Source organism: Lepidochelys olivacea (genome assembly GCF_965140295.1).
Source record: "Lepidochelys olivacea isolate rLepOli2 genome assembly, chromosome: 4".
Classification (NCBI taxonomy): Eukaryota; Metazoa; Chordata; order Testudines; family Cheloniidae; genus Lepidochelys; species Lepidochelys olivacea.
This window is the reverse complement of record NC_140414.1, coordinates 102,625,165-102,641,232: the sequence shown is the minus strand read 5'-3', so window position 1 is coordinate 102,641,232 and position 16,068 is coordinate 102,625,165. Positions and strand designations below refer to the sequence as shown.

The following is a 16,068-nucleotide window of genomic DNA, read 5'->3' as shown; positions in this document are numbered from 1 at the left end:
GCACCCCCACACCTTCCATATTTTGAATGGGACTCAATCTGGTAGGCAGCCTTTGAGCATGCCTACTGACTGGATTGTGCTCAGCGTGTGAATTAGACATTCATTTGCTGCCTATTTTCCCTTGGTTTGTGGATTGCTCTGGGGCATAGGCGGGAGATAGGCATCTAAATGCCCAGAGTGAGGGAACAGCATGTGTTCTCAGAAGCAGAAACATAGGTGGCTGGGAATTTTTACCCTAAAAATGTATGCGTCGAGTGAATAGTGCACCTAGTGTTTGACAGGAGTTTTGTGGATCACAGTGGAGCCTAAAACTGGGATTCAGGTGCCTAAATCTGAGATTTAGGGCTTGTCTGTGCAGTCCTCCAGTTTGGATTATGGGTGTGCTTGGCAGCACTCACTGGCATGCTGTGCTGAAACCACCCTTCCACCCCATGCGGACGCTGCTGGCGTGAACTAAAAGGCACCTAGTTCATGTTATCTTAGTCCTGTTGGAAAGTAGCACAAAGGAAGCAGAAACTGCAATTCCTCAGCAGTCAGTGAGCAAGTGTAGCCAGCTCTTATTACTGCTACGCCCACAGAGCTGATGTAGAAAGTAAGGGAGAAGTGACCATATCATAGAGTGACTTTGTGACCATCTGCAAGCTGGTGGAATTTAGAGCAGCTTGTTCTAAATTCCCCTGGGATTATGGCTGGCACAGAGCTGGCTAGAAAAATAAGGGAATCATAACTGCCTCCCTGACATCTCTCCCTCTTTGCTATTTCCAGTAGAATCAAAGTGCATCAGAGAATCTGATTCCATGAATATTGGTATGTGAGAGTATGAGACATCATCAGACCATGATGTTTTACTGTAATCACTTATACTGGCTCATTTTGAACAAAGTGGTATACAATATTTGTGGAGAGGGTACAATCATTGTGGAAATATTATATTGCAACAGTATCCTAACTGCTAGACACTTTCCAAAAACAAGGAAGAGACATCCCCTGCCCCAAAAAGCATACAATTTAAAGTTTTCTTTTTAAGTATGGGACCTTGAACAATCATTTGTTATTTCATAAGTACATTATCAATGTAATGAAATAAAGCTTCAAAAGCTTCTTTTATAGAGCATGCCAGCATTCCTTAGTAACTTTTCTGCAAAAGCCGGATCCAGTTGCTAATATTGTACAGGTAAGAGAGTTTCATTGCTCCCATCCATGCTATCCACTCTATGTAAATTTCTAAAATAAATTGAAAAATTCATTGTTTTCCTCTATTCAAGGACTGAGGCACACAAATGCTAATGTAGGGCTCAGAAGGGAAATAAAGTTCTCCTGCATATTTGAGAAAATCTGAAGCCCTTTCAAGAAAATCTAATAAACATAATAATCACAGCCTGCTGACACTAAGAAAAAAGGACCTCATTCGCTCTTTCTTTTATGCAGTGATTTACTGGTCCCTACTGATTTCCAAATTGGATCACTGTAGTAAATTATCCATGCCAGTACCTGTGAAAGTAAGCACTGGGATCCATATTTGTTTTGTGTTCTGCCTAAATCAGCAAGAATGATAAATTTGATGGTATGAAATTGGAAATATCAAGGGCTTTCTTCAATGAATGAGCAAAATGTCTCCACTTGTAATTTATTGTGACCCTTTTTCAGTGTATGAGCTTTGTATGTCTAGTCTTTTTATTTCAACACAAATTAAATTGCTCTCTCCTTCTATATTGTCACTTCTGTGGTATTATTTGATGTCAAAATCAAATTGTGTAATAATTTTTTTCCTAGATTCAAAGCAATTTTACAATGTTTTGTTGCAAAGGAACTCTTGCTGCTAGAACTCACTTTTCTTTTGAGGATAGTTGAATTACTAGTTGGAAACTTTACATATAAAATGTCCTCTTGTTTACAAAACAGTGCAAGATACTGGGAACTGATGTAATTTATTGTTTTATTTAATGGTGGAAATGAAGAACTAAGTTCAAAATCTCAAATGTCAAGAAAGACTTAAGGCAGGATCATCAGCTTGGAGCTAGGCTGATTTATCTCAGCTAAAGATTTAGGCCCCAATCCTGCACACACTTATGCACATGCTTAACCTTAATACTGTGAGTAGCCCTATTGATTTCAAGTTAAGCATGTGTATAAGTGTTTGCAGGATCAAGGTCCTGTTCTGTAAGTCTGTAAAGAGGTTGCTTGTTGGTGATCATTGCACAGTAATGAAATAAGGCTAAATACTGATAACTGTTTCCATGGGTTTAAATCTGGGGTAACACTGCTGAAATTAGTAAAGTTGCTTTGAATTTACACGAGTGTAACGGAGATCAAAATCTGCCCGTAACAAATATATCAACCAAATCTGATGTTAAATAATGTGACTATGAACCAGATCCTGCTTATTTTATTCATGTGACTAGACTTAGGCCCTGCGTGGGGACAAGAGCCAGCCTTAGCAGATTTACAGTGGGCTGTCAAACAATTTTTGGCTGCCACTCAATCCCTGCCCCCACTCAAGTTGATTCTTTTCTATCATAACTGACACATGATCACATTGCTAGTGTGCAGTACCGATCAAAGGATCTGGGGAAGAGATAGCAAGATATTTCTTTGGGATAAAACCCAAACACAACTCACTTCAAGTTTACATACAACCTGAGAGTGAGTGAGGTAATTAGTTATCTTATTAGGTTCTGAGGCATTTGGGGCCTAGTTGCCAACATTATTAAAAAAAACTTCTGCAAAGGAATATTTTGAAATAAACAGAGGTTAACTAGCGCCCAGCCACTGGAGAATGTTGTGTTCATTCCGGTGAATTTCAGCACATTGCTTCTGTACACAACACATTCTACATAAAAGTGTATAGGCAAAGCTTTCACCAGCAGATTGTCAGATCACTCCACTGCATAATTAAGTTAAAAATCATAAATGATAATAAAGACATAGGACCAGATCATTTACTAGCATAAATTGGCACAGCTGCATTGACTTCAGTTGCTCCAACTGCACTGCAATTAAAGCAATCTGTAGCAGTCTGCAAGAAGAGGGAGAGAAAGATGAAAGAAGGAATAGGACACAAAGGAAGGAATGAAGGAGGGGAAAGAGCAAGAAGGAAAAGGCAGAAGGAGAAGCAGCAACTTAAAAAAAAATCTATATAATGTTAATAATAAGAGCTAAGGAGCTCCTTGGGCTCTCTGGTGATTACACAACCCAGGCAAGCCCCACTCCTGTTTATGACATTACTTGAATCCTCTGGATAGCCTTAAAGTCTTCTGGCTGAAAATTACTTATTTATTCTATATTAAAGTGCCCTTGGAATAATATTTTTGGTGACTTTTAGTTTGTACAGAACAGAGAGACTGATTGTGATCTGTTTAAAATGAAAACAGACTGCTGCTGTGGGGGTTGGCCCAGCCTACCATGGGGGAGGATGCTGCAGTGTGTGAGTACATAGTTCTAGCTCACCCCGCATTGCTGCTGCTTGACTGGGCCACTTGACTAGCTTTTGAAGTTTTTACCTTCCCCGTTTCTATCTGTTGCTTTTGTATATCAGCAATTTAGGAAAAATACCATATTGGGATGTGTTCATGGGCCTATCTCTACATCTGTCTGCACGTGTGTTTTACGCTGATGCGTAATGCCTCCAAAGCAGAGAGAGAGGAAATAAGAGAGGGGGCTCCCCGATGAAATCTATTGTGGCATCTAAGACTTTGATAAGTAGCATAAAGAAAACATCCATTGTACTACACTCCCTGCCATGATTCCCTCTTGCTGTTATGGTCAAAGAGGCAGTTCAATTAAGGCCTAATTTGACATACATTGAAATCAAGGAAAGTCTTTCCACTGACGCCGATGTATTTGGATCAGGCCCTTAGTGGATAAGATTTCTGTAACTACAGATCTTTGGCCCAGAGCTACAAAGCTGTTTAAACCCCAGACATCCCAGGTGAATCCTCTGACCACTGGACTAAAAGTTAGAAGATGGGCACCATCAAGTCCTTTTGTGGCCATTTTGTGCGGAGTGAGGGAGGCACCTAACTTATTCTTGCAAGAAACTACGTAGGTGCGTAAGCCACCTGACTCCAGGAGATGGGTTCTGCATTAATGGATCACTATGCAGAGAAAGGTGCCTCCCAACAGTCCAGACTTTGGCACCTGTTTCCATAAGGGGGTGGGTATTAGCGCACACACCACTGTTGTCAACATCTCCCATTGGCTAGTCCCACCAAGCATGTTGGCTTTTGTTGATTGCATTTTAAGGCATCTATCTCTCCAAATCCATTGTATAGGGATCTTAGATTTCTAATTTGGGTTTTGTGAATGGTAATGTTGTTCCTGTGATTTTCTAGGCATCTAAAAGTTAGGCCCTGTGACACTCTGCATTGCAATACCTAAATTCCTTTGTGGATCTGGTCCTTGGTTTTCAGTTTTAACATGGAGCCAAGCCCTGCTATCCTTGGCAGTCCTTTCTCAAGCAAAATTCACAATGTAATAGAAACTTCTGTGTTCCTTAATATGCAACCCAGATTTTTAACATTTTACATAAAAGGTAGTTTAAAGTAATGACCTAGAATATTGTAATGCTGTAGTAGCATCAAAGAACTGAAGACTTCTGATGGTTGTGTAATGGGTCCAACTTTCACTTTCTCATCTCATAATGGAGAAGACATTTGCAATGATCTTTTACAATAATCAGTTTGCTCTCTGCTCAAGGTATGACTTGAACACAAATTTTTGGGTATCTAAAACTGTTTTCATATCCCGAGATACAAGCTTAAAATAACTATTCAAGAACTGTTATTTATGTTGAGCATCATGGGTGAAATCCTGGCCCTATTAAGTTAAATGGGAATTTTGCCACTGACTTCGGTGGGATCAGGATTTCACCCTAAGACTATAGCTATATCTGTGCAGAGCTCACACTGGAGTTGCAGCAGCAGAGCATCAATATGAGAATTCCTCTCAGCATGGAGAAGTGTGCAGCCATCACCATGTGGAAGCTCATAAGTGGCTAACCAGTTTGGTGTTGGTAAATAAAAGCTGTTGTCATGGAGAGATGAATTGCTATTGAGAGGGTACTGTTGTCTCGGGTCATAAAGCTTGGTAATGCGCAGGAGGTTACTGACAGCTCTGAACACCTAGGGTTTCCACATTGTATAGGGGCCGCAGATGAGACTCCATTATCTACCCCACTACCATGTCTCAGAGTTCATCAGCAAAAAGGAATATTTCTCCATGATCATGAAAAACCTGGTTGAACTTCATTCTTGCAATAGCCAGCAACTTGTCTGTGCTGCTCCATCTTTTTTTTGCTTCCTTCCTGCACAAAAATTATGAGTTCAAATACAGAAGTTAAATACATTTTTATTACTAGATCCCTGCCAACATAGTAATAAGTCAGCTGAATATGCATGCAACCAGTTTACACTCTAAATTATAGTGTAAAAACCTATTCCACATTTACTGCTTTGCAGTTTACTCACAGCTAATTTAGTGTTTAACACCATTGCAATACATCTAGTACTTAATGATACAGCATCTGTTGCAGTACTAGGGATACTCTGGTATAGCAGTAATTGGGCTATGGGGAAGATGGGTATTAATATCATTTTTTCATCTAAGTATGTTAGTTCAGTCTGCCTTCACCATGCTTACAGGAATACTTACATTGGCAACACCACTGGCAGACAATGAAAGAAGTTATGTGCCAGTGAACATATCCTTATTTAAAATCAAAGTGGATATGCATAGCAATTCTCTTAAATGTTCAACCGTGTTGTGGATTATTGAATACATCAATTATCCAACTCCACTGCCAACTTTATCTTCTGATTAGATCCATGAACATGTTCCCCACAGCGATGCAGACCAAGTAAACCAAAGAGTATTTGGCACAGTTATATAAATGAAAATCTAAGAAATTTTGGAACTTCCTGAAAGTTGTCAAAAGGCTCGCATGAAAACATACAATCTGACTTCAGTGGGAGTCATTAAAAGTTTAAATTAAGTACATGTGTTTGCAGGAATGGGGCCTATTTTAAGATAAGACCAACAAAACCAGGTGTCATCAACACAGAGAGGGAAAGGGGTATGAACAACATGATTATGCAATCAGTGGGGAGGTTAGTGCATGCATCCTGAAAAAGAATTTTGTTTATATTCATTTTGTGATGCTGTACTCCATATAATTTATGGAAATATGCTTATGAATATGACATAACTGGAATTTGCTTTACGCTAAATACCCCTTGTATGGTGTCATTAGAAAGCTTGTAATCTACTAAGTGTGTTCATCCTATTTGTTTGCATGTATTATTTCTATATCTGGAGTTAGGAGAATAAGATATAAACTTTTATCACTGATGTAAACATATTAAGTGGAGGCCATTAAGGTTGCTCCAGAAACAATCAGTTGTAAATGGCCTTAGTTACTTGAAAGCCTTCCTGTGTACATGTGGGCCAGCCCATGGGGAATGGAGACTAGGGGTCCTACAGTGACATGTGACCAGGTCACCTGATAATGAAATCCATCTTAAATCTGGTACTTTTCCATTTAGAAGGAAGGGTGGGGACCCAGAGAGACAAAAGATTCCCGCCTTGTGCCAAAGCTATAAAAGGGGGCAGAGCAGGACAAAAGGGGCTGCCAGTCATGAGAAAACCCAGGCTTACCACCTGAGATATCTGCTGGAACTACCAAGGACTGTACCGGGGAAAGGATTGGGCCTAGACTAGGAAGGCGTCTAGTCTGTGAAAGAAGCTTATTGGAACATCTATGAGGATGAGATATTAACTTATAATCAGTTTCTTAATGTATTAGGCTTAGACTTGTATGTTTTTGCTTTATTTTGTTTGGTGACTTACTTTGTTCTGTCTGTTATTACTTGAAACCACTTAAATCCTACTTTTTATACTTAATAAAATCACTTGTTTATTAATAAACTCAGAATAAGTGATTAATACCTGGGAAGCAAACAGCTGTGCATATCTCTCTCTATCAGTGTTATAGAGAGCGGACCATTTATGAGTTTACCCTGTATAACCTTTATACAGAGTAACACAGATTTATTTGGGGTTCAGAAAGACGGAACGCTGGGTGCTTGGAAAGTCCCTGTTAACTGTGAAGCCCCTTGGCAGAGTGAATCTGTTGCAGTGAACTGCAGAGAGGCATGGCCCAACGTCTGGGTCTGTGCTGGAGCTGACTGGAGCGTCCAACTCAGCAAGACAAGAGTGGAGGGGCGCCTGTTCTGGCAGGAGGCTTGTTCTCAATGGTATCCCAGCTCACTGAGTGACAGTCTCGAGGGGAGTCTCTGTGACTGAACCCATCACATATTTGTTCATTTTATTCAAGCTATAGCTGACCTGTAACCTTAAGATAGTAAGTAAATAAGTTCTGAGAGAGATTTCAAGCAGGAGAAGGTGGAGCTGTGGCAGAAAAGATCAATATCACTTCTATGTACTTATTTTCAGTATTAATTGTTGCTGTTTGTTGTTGTTATTATTTGCAGTAACATAGTCTGGCAGACAAAGATTTGGTCTGAGAAACAGAAACTCCTGACTTTGAATTCAGTGTCTGGCACTGATTTGCTCTGTGGCCGTAGGCATTTGACATAAACTTGCTGCTTCAGGTTCCTGGACGGTAAAATGGTAATATTTATACTTACCTGCCATTCAGAAGATTAATTATTTAAGGCTGTGTATATCTCTGAATACTATGTGTTACTGTTTGAATGTTAAAATATGAAAAACCTACATTACATTAAAATTGACAAAAACGTATGTCAGCCCTATTGTAACTACTGACTGTAATAATACACCAGGATATAGCAGAGGGCAGTACAACAAAAAAAGCAATGCTGTACCAGTGAAACAAATGTTAGGGTATAAGGCTGGGTAACTTTAATCAAGTGTCCTCACCTTAGTGTCTTAATACTGTTATAGGACTGAATTTATAACGAAAATGAGGGCAGCAGCCACTCCAGCTGTTTATTTGCCATTGCTAACAGGGGCTCTGAGGCTGACCACACCCGCACCTGATTAGATTCATTGACCACAGTGGGGCAGACCCCTTGTCAAATGTTATGTGCCAGGCAGAGCCACGTTCCCGTTATGGATGACAGACACACGAAAGGAGCAGACAGGGTGTGAATTGTTACTGGGCCTTTCCAAACCCTAATGAATTAAGCGTTTTTCGGTGTAAAGGGGTATTAGGGGCCGCACGGTACAGCGCAGGGCAAATGTCGACACTGTGAACAAAACCCTCACGGTCGCCAATTCATTATACGGGGCTAGGCGTAGTCGGTGATCCCAGCGCCTTCCCCAACCCCGGGCAGACGGGACGAGAACCTGCCACTTACCTCCTGTCCCAGGCGGCTGGGCTAACCACTGCGCCTCCCAGCCAACCGCACAAAGAGCCTCCTCCTGGCCTGCGCGCGCCCCTCCTCGCGCTTGCGCGTTCACGAGGGCGGAGGCGCGTGTCTGCCCGGGGTCCGGCGCGGCCTGAGTGCGCACCGTTTTACATCCGGGTCCCGCGACTCCTACCGCTCCCGCCGCTCTGGTCTGCTGGGGGGCTGCTCCCCTCCCCCGCCGGCTGGTCGGCGCCCGGCGCTCCAATGAGAGCGGCTGCCTCTCCCTGCCTCGCGGAGCCCGGCGGCGCCGGCCCTGCGTGCGCGAGTCCGGCCAGCAGGCGAGGATGATGCCGGCTCTGGCCGCCCAGAGGCGGGGGTGGCGCTGCCTTTACCGGTTGTACCTGCGGTGCCAGGCGGCGCAGCTCAGCCGGGTCTGCCACGGTGAGTGGGGGCCGGCGGGGCAAGCCGGGCCCTCCAGCCCCCTTCCCCCGGGCGGCGCTGTTTCCACAGCTCTCCTAGGGCGTCTCCGCCCCACGTTACCCCTCCTGCACGGTCACGCTGCCAGACCCTCCTCGCAGCCTCCCCCTGTGAGCTGGGCTCCTCGCACTTTCCCCCCATGCAGTGCCGCCCCAAAGGCCCCCTAATCCTATCCCACCGAGACCGCCCCATCGTCGTATATTTCCAAAACCCTCTTAAAACCTTCTGTCTCTCCCACTCCACGATCCGTCACGCTCTCACAATTTGCCAAAACCTGGTGGTCTTTAATTACACTCCCATATTCCCGTTTGTTCCTTATCCTCTCATCTTCAGTGCTCCCTCTCACCAACTCAGCGCCTTCCCGAGGTCCCATCATAATTCATATTCCCTAGCCCTTAGCCTCACTCTTTGTCTGTCCACTGTGCTAAAGGGAGCAGCACCCCCAATGTTTTCTCAACTTGACCTCTGTCATTTAAAAATTGTCTGTCTGCTGTGCTGTGTTGCTAGCAGCCTCTCCCACCTACTCCCTGTTGAAATTGATTGAAATAATCAGTGTGCGGTGAGGCAAAAAGTGCTGCATAAAAGTACTGGATAATAAACTGGAGGAAACAGTCCTGCACTGAATGTTAAGGGGGATAAACTAATGTGACTTAAGAGGTCTTTTTTGTATCTGAACGTCTATGAAAAGGAAGTAGTTGAGTAAATTACATGATGACTTCCTGTAGATCAGGTACTTAATCTTTGTGATGTCTAGGGCCACATTGGCAGCTTGTGAAACCCAATATTTTTAATAAAAATCTTTTATATATTTTCTTGTATGATGGGAAGAAGGTTCAGAAGTTGCTTGTCCTTTGAGTTCACTAGCAATAAAAACCTGCAGCTAGTCAGTTTTATGATCATGTGGTTTTTAGCGGGAGAAGAGCTTGTTTGGGTATGTCTACATAGCATTTTAGAGTGATCCTCCCAACCCTGGTCAATAGCTCTAAATATAGCGCTTTGAACAAGCTAGTTTCTTGCGTTTGTAGAATCCATATCGTTCTTTTCATATAGCTATTTTCTCCAAAACTAGTGCTGTACTGCTGTTTTATATAAAAAGCTGCCTAGTACTCTTGAGTAAACTTTCCAGTGTATATCACAGACAGTTTTTGAAAATAGACAATAATTTGAAGCAAGAATGTAATGGCTGAATTATTTTAGTCCGTTATCAAGAGGTTTCCTCTTTGACTGAATGTGAAATGCCCCCAAAATGTAGATAAATTCAAAATACAGTTGGGTTTAAAAGTATGCATTTGTCAAGTACCATAAAGTGTTGTTTCTGTAATTTCTTATTTATTAGACACGTGTTTAGCAGAGCATATTGAACTTTGGCATGGTATTTAAAGGCCTTTTATTGTCTGAATCACTTTGACATTAATATAACTTATGTATATTTTGTATACAGTACATTTATATTCAGATGTACTTGTTCTAGCTGTAGTGGGACATAATGTATGTAAAAGACTGTAAGGAATTTTTATGGAGTGCATGTTTTTATCAAACATACCTCTATGGTTGTGTTGTGAGATGACTTGTGTAATAATCATGTAGTCCTCTGTTTAATGTCCAGTTATATGCAATGCAAGTAAGATTAGCAGTACTTGATTTTCTAAGTATTTCCCAAAGACACCACACCAGGTTTGTTTGTTTGTTTGTTTTTGTTTTTTTAGTAGGTGATTGCATTTCAGTGGTGGATGAAGTTATATTTGCAGAGGAGATGTATGCATTTCATGTGTGAGAAAGTCTGTTAATTTTGTTGATGCTTTGATTGCTGGCTTATGTTGCTTAACAGAAGGTGGCTGCTAATGCTGATGGACCAGAATTGTGTTCAGTAAATTTGGTATACTTTGGGCCAGTCTTTTAACACTAGCAATTGCCTAGTAAATGTGGTCTCTCTGCAAACACAGAGAAAATGTTTGTATGTAATATTTATAAAAAGAAAAGGAGGACTTGTGGCACCTTAGAGACTAACCAATTTATTAGAGCATAAGCTTTCGTGAGCTACAGCTCACTTCCTCAGATGGCTTATGCTCTAATAAATTGGTTAGTCTCTAAGGTGCCACAAGTCCTCCTTTTCTTTTTGCAAATACAGACTAACACGGCTGCTACTCTGAAACCTGTAATATTTATGTATCACACTGTAAATCACACTTTAATTGTGGCTTTTATGTTGTGGGTTAAGATATTACACCTGAATTACAGACATCTATTACATATTTAGTCAATTAGAATATTTTTTGGGGGGTATGGGAAGTGGGATTAAAGGACAAAACTGTTAGGATTATCTTGCTAATAGTTTTGCAATGTATGCCATTGTCATTCCACTGTAATATCCTCTCCGACTGCCAAGTATTTTGCTCATTATAAAGATGGTTTTGTGCAGAGGATGATTAAAATAGGGTTTAATCGAGCAGTTAGACAATCTTAAAGTAGCTTTCAGTTAGATAACTTTAAGAGAATCTCATGTGCAGTGTTTCAAAGGACTAGGCTATGTGAGAAACTTAGCAAAAAATGTGTGTTAAAATGCTTGAGAAGGAGACAGGAGAAGCTTGGGAAATTGGTGAAAGGACTAGTTTTTAGCTGTGTAGAGTTTACGAAATTTGAGCACACAGGTAAACTGGGCAAAAATATTTATTAAAAGCTAATTTCCACAACTAATCTCAGCAACTCCGGTTGACACACACTTTCTCTTCTCTTCTCAAACTGGTATGTGTAAACCTTTTTTCCCCTCAGGATGGCAAGGCTCGATGAAATGCGGAAGTCTCTCTCGCATACTGCCATGCAGTCATCTAGGAGTCCAATCACTGAGTCAAGTGAGAGTTTACACTTCTGATGGTCAGAAAAAAGGCCCTGTACCAGGCCCTGAAGGAGCTGTGCACAAAGCTGGAACAGGTTGGTGTGCTTTACATTTGTTTCCATCTTAGTAGTCCTGTAGTGTGTGAATGTATCGGACATGGTTCTCACCTGTTTTATATTTAAAGGGAGCAGATATATTAGAGCATTTATTCAGCAAATGATTCTGTTAGTTTGCCTTATGCAATTAAAAACAGATCACAATGTAGAACTGTATGTATTATTATGCTGAAACTGCAGAATTTGGAAATGGTCAAACCTCCCTCCTGTATATCAAGACTTCCAGTGAACGAGCATGGGTAAAAACTTAGATACATTTCCTTTTTGTAAATACATTTTTAAATAAATGATAAATGTTGGAGAGGGATTGGATGGCTCTAGGGATAGATAATGGGATGCCTCTACAGTTTAGCAATCTGCTCCTTCCAACCTGTTTAGTTACTTGTATAAAATGAGTTGTTGCTGAAGACAGAATTGGCATAAAAATTGAACATGCTGATTAGTAGTAATTCCTTCCCCTCATGCTTGAGGCAAAATGGTGAGAGCGTAATCTGCTGTTTAAGTTGTTGGTGTTCTGAGTATAGAGGATTTTATCCTGTAGAACTGGTAATCTGGCAATGGCCACAAGTACTAAATTATGTAACATTTAATGTGGTGGAGAAGCCCATGGGCAACTTTTACTGTTGTGAAACTGTATGGCCCTGGAATTCCTACTCGAGTACTCTCCCTACAGCTGCTTTAAGGTCTTATTTTTCTTCAGTCTTAAGCTAGATGCCTCAGATTCCTGGTAGGACAGAAGCACTACCAATTCCGAGTACTTCCATTTAAGCTGGTGATGGCACCGAGGCTCTTCACGAAAGTCTTCTCTGTGAGGACGGCCCAGATGAGGTGCAATGGCCGCACCATCTTCCTGTATATAGATGACTGCCTACTAATAAGTAGATAAAGTCAGGAGGGTCTGTTGGTAATCCTTGTCTTACTGCACCTTCTGACATCACTGGGGGTCTGTGTAAACAGAGAAAATTCCACTTTGACTTCCACAAGGACTATAGATTTTTATCGGAGTGACCTAGAGTCATCCTCAGGAAAAGCCTACCTTCTTAAAGACCTATTTCAGGCTATTCATAGCCTGATAAATCAAGTCATGCTGAAATCTTGCACCACAATCAAGGTCTGTCTTTTCCTACATACATAACACTGTTTGCCAGACTCTGCATTTGCTGCCTGTAGGCCTGGCTGCAGTTTGTTTATTCATTGGACAAGGACAACATGAATACCAGTGTAACAATCCCACCAGAAGTCAGTGCCTCTCTCGTATGGTGGATGAAACCAGACCAGGTGCAAGTGCGAGTCCCCTTTTTTCCACCCATCGCTGACACAACCCTAATCACTGATGCATTATTCATAATATGGGGAGCACATATGGACAATCACACTACATGTGGTGCGTGGTCCCCATGGTAGGCCAGATTGCAGATAAATCTGCTGGAGATGAGGGCAGTTTTTCTAGCCCGCAATACATTTTTCTCCCTCATAAGGTCTCCCCACCTAATATTGGACAACGTGATGGGGCTTTTTATGTAAACAGGGAGGAGCAAAATCTCTTCCTCTGAGTATAGAGGCAGTGACTTACCTACCAGATGTGCAGAATACTCTGGCGGACAATCTCAGCAGGCACTTCTCCATAGACCATGAGTGGGAAATACACAATTCTATCTTGACTGAAATCTTCACCAAGTGGGTAACACCGTCTTGGGACCTATTCTCGTCACAATCAAGCAAGAAATTCAACCTCTACTGTTCCAGAGCATCATTAGGCCGAGACTCCAGGGATGATGCCCTTGTGTTATTCTGGATGGACCATCTGAGGTATTTCTTTCCTACTGTCCCCCTGCTACCTCAGGTTCTTGGCAAAATTCGCCATGACAGTGCCAGGGTTGTCCTCATCACACCCAATCAGCCCAGGCAGTTTTGGTTTCTGGAATTTCTACAAATGTCATCCTACCCTCCTAGCTGTATTCAACCCTTTGTGGATCTTTTAACTCAGGACAAGGGCAGGATCAGACATCCCAACCCAGACCTTCTTAATCTCATGGCCTGGAAGTTGGATGGTCATCAGTTTTAGAATGTTCATGGTCTGAGGCCATCCAAACTATCCTTAATAACAGCAGAAGAATCTCCACTAGAAAATGCTGTTTAGCTAAATGGAGGTGTTTCTGTACCTGGCTGCAACAGAATCAGTTATCACCTGAATCAGCAGGTGTCCTTGTCATTTTAGACTATCTTCTATCCTTCAAAATGTCAGAGCTTTCTTTTAGTTTGCTGCCAGGTGGACTTTCAGCTATCAATGCCTTTCATCCTCTAGTGGAAGGCCACTCTATCGTACTCAATCACAATTTGATTCTTGAAAGGTCTCATTAGGACCTTCCTGCTGGTGTTGAAACCTACACCACCAAAGGACTTCAGCTTGGTCCTGTTGGCTCTTACCAGATCACCATTGGAATCAATGGCCACATGGTCCATGTCACACCTCTCTGGGAAGGTTGCCATCACATTGGCCATGTCGGTGAGCAAACTGGGAGCACTCGTGTTAAACCTACAGAACGCCATATTTCATAGAGAAAAGATCTCCCTTCATCTCCTCCTGAAATTCATCCCCAAGGTTATTTCAGAGTTTCACATGAGCCAGCCTCTTTGCTTACTGATATTCTTCCCAAAGCCTCCTCTTTCCAGCAAGGAAAAGAGGCTGCACTTCCTCCATGTCAAACGGATCTTGTCCTCTTCTCTGCATAGAACAGAAGCAATGAGGAAAATACGAAGACCATTAGTCACAATAGCAGAGCGATGGTGATGGCACATTATCAGCACAGAAACTGTCTAAGTGGGTCTCTGGATACATATTTCCATGTTATCAGTTGGCACATATTCTTCCCCTGGATGGGGTGAGGGCCCACTCTGAGCACATAAAACCTCAATGGTATCTCTTTGAGAAGTACCAAGTGCTGGATATTTGTAAGACAGCTACCTGCAGGTGCGTCCATGTCTTTATGAAGCATTGTGCTCTGGTCTAGGCTTCCTCAGCATCTGCAGTTGTGGGGACATTAATACCAACTGCATCCTCGAGCCCTCCACTTATTTTAATACTGCTTACCAATCACCCATGTGTGGAAGAAACATAGGGAACAGCACTTGAAGAAATGGAGGTTACTTACCTGTAATTGGAGGTTCTTTGAGATGTGTAGTCTTTATTTGTATTCCACTGCCTGCCCTCCTTCCCTTCTGCTTCATATCCTAACTGATTCATGGTAAGAAGAAACTGGAGAGGCATTGGTCCACTTTGCCCTTTATGCCTTTGATTGCGAGAACAGGGAGAGCAACTGCTTATGTGCGGATCTATGGACACTATTTGCTACAAATCTCCTGTCTCAGGCATGTGGAGCACATGTGTAGCCACATGCGGAATACAGATAGGGACCATACATCTCCAAGCACCTCTACTTACAAGTAAGTAACCTCAATTTTTAGTGATTATGTCCTTAGGTAAGTCTGTCAACCTTCCTGCGCCTCCATTTCCCTATAAGTAAAAAATGGGATGTTTTTCTACCTGACTGGGCATTCTGAAGATTAATTTATTAACGTTTAAAGGGCATCTCAATCTCTGCCCACCCAAAGATCAGCAGTTCTGAATTCTAATACTTCATTCTTTTCTTTTTGGTTCATTGTGTTTGTTGTCAAGTCTCCAGAGCAGGGTAATATATTTTAAAAGGGTACTTAATGCTGTCTGAACAGTCAAATATAAATCTTGATATTTGATGTGTAATTATTTTTTTCCTATGAAAGTTTATGGCATAACCTTTCATTAAATAATATCACTGAGATACGTTTTTGAACAAGAAAAAAGTTTATCTGTACAACAGAGGGTGACTTCTGGCAAACTCTGGAAGCAAATATGCCAGGCAATCTTGTCTGTGCATATGAAGAATAATAGTTTGTCAATGCCCATTGTTTTTGAGTATGATGAGAAATGAACAGCAAAGAGTATCTTATTTATTTTGAACCATTTTTTAACATTGCTGTTCTTCAGGCTATCCAGAGAGCAGGTAACACTTTTCAAAAGGAAGAAAGGGGCTGAGTTATTTTAAGGCTTTTCCAAACTCACTTGCGGCAAGATCATTGCAAATACATTAGAAACTGTTTTTTGTGTTTTTCTTACTGTTACTTCTGTCTTTCCCAAAAAAATATAGTCAAACCATGTTAGACCTTCTTGGTAGTTCCTGTTATATCTAATGGCTACTTGCTTGACTTAAGAGTAGTTGTGTAGCCAAAGCTATAAGAATATTTGACTTTTGAATCATTCAAATCAGATGTTAAGTCA

General features: G+C 41.6%; 1 protein-coding gene across 1 annotated transcript in view; it reads left to right on the top strand.

Moving 5' to 3' along the window:
• The first annotated feature begins 8,519 nt into the window (after positions 1 to 8,519).
• SLC30A9 (solute carrier family 30 member 9) overlaps positions 8,520 to 16,068 on the top strand; it is a 53,959-nt gene continuing 46,410 nt past the window's right edge. The window contains exons 1-2 of the mRNA XM_084627593.1: positions 8,520 to 8,768; positions 11,574 to 11,732. Coding sequence (XP_084483719.1) covers positions 8,672 to 8,768; positions 11,574 to 11,732 — 256 coding nt within the window. The 5' untranslated portion in view covers positions 8,520 to 8,671. The remainder of the gene's footprint in view (positions 8,769 to 11,573; positions 11,733 to 16,068) is intronic.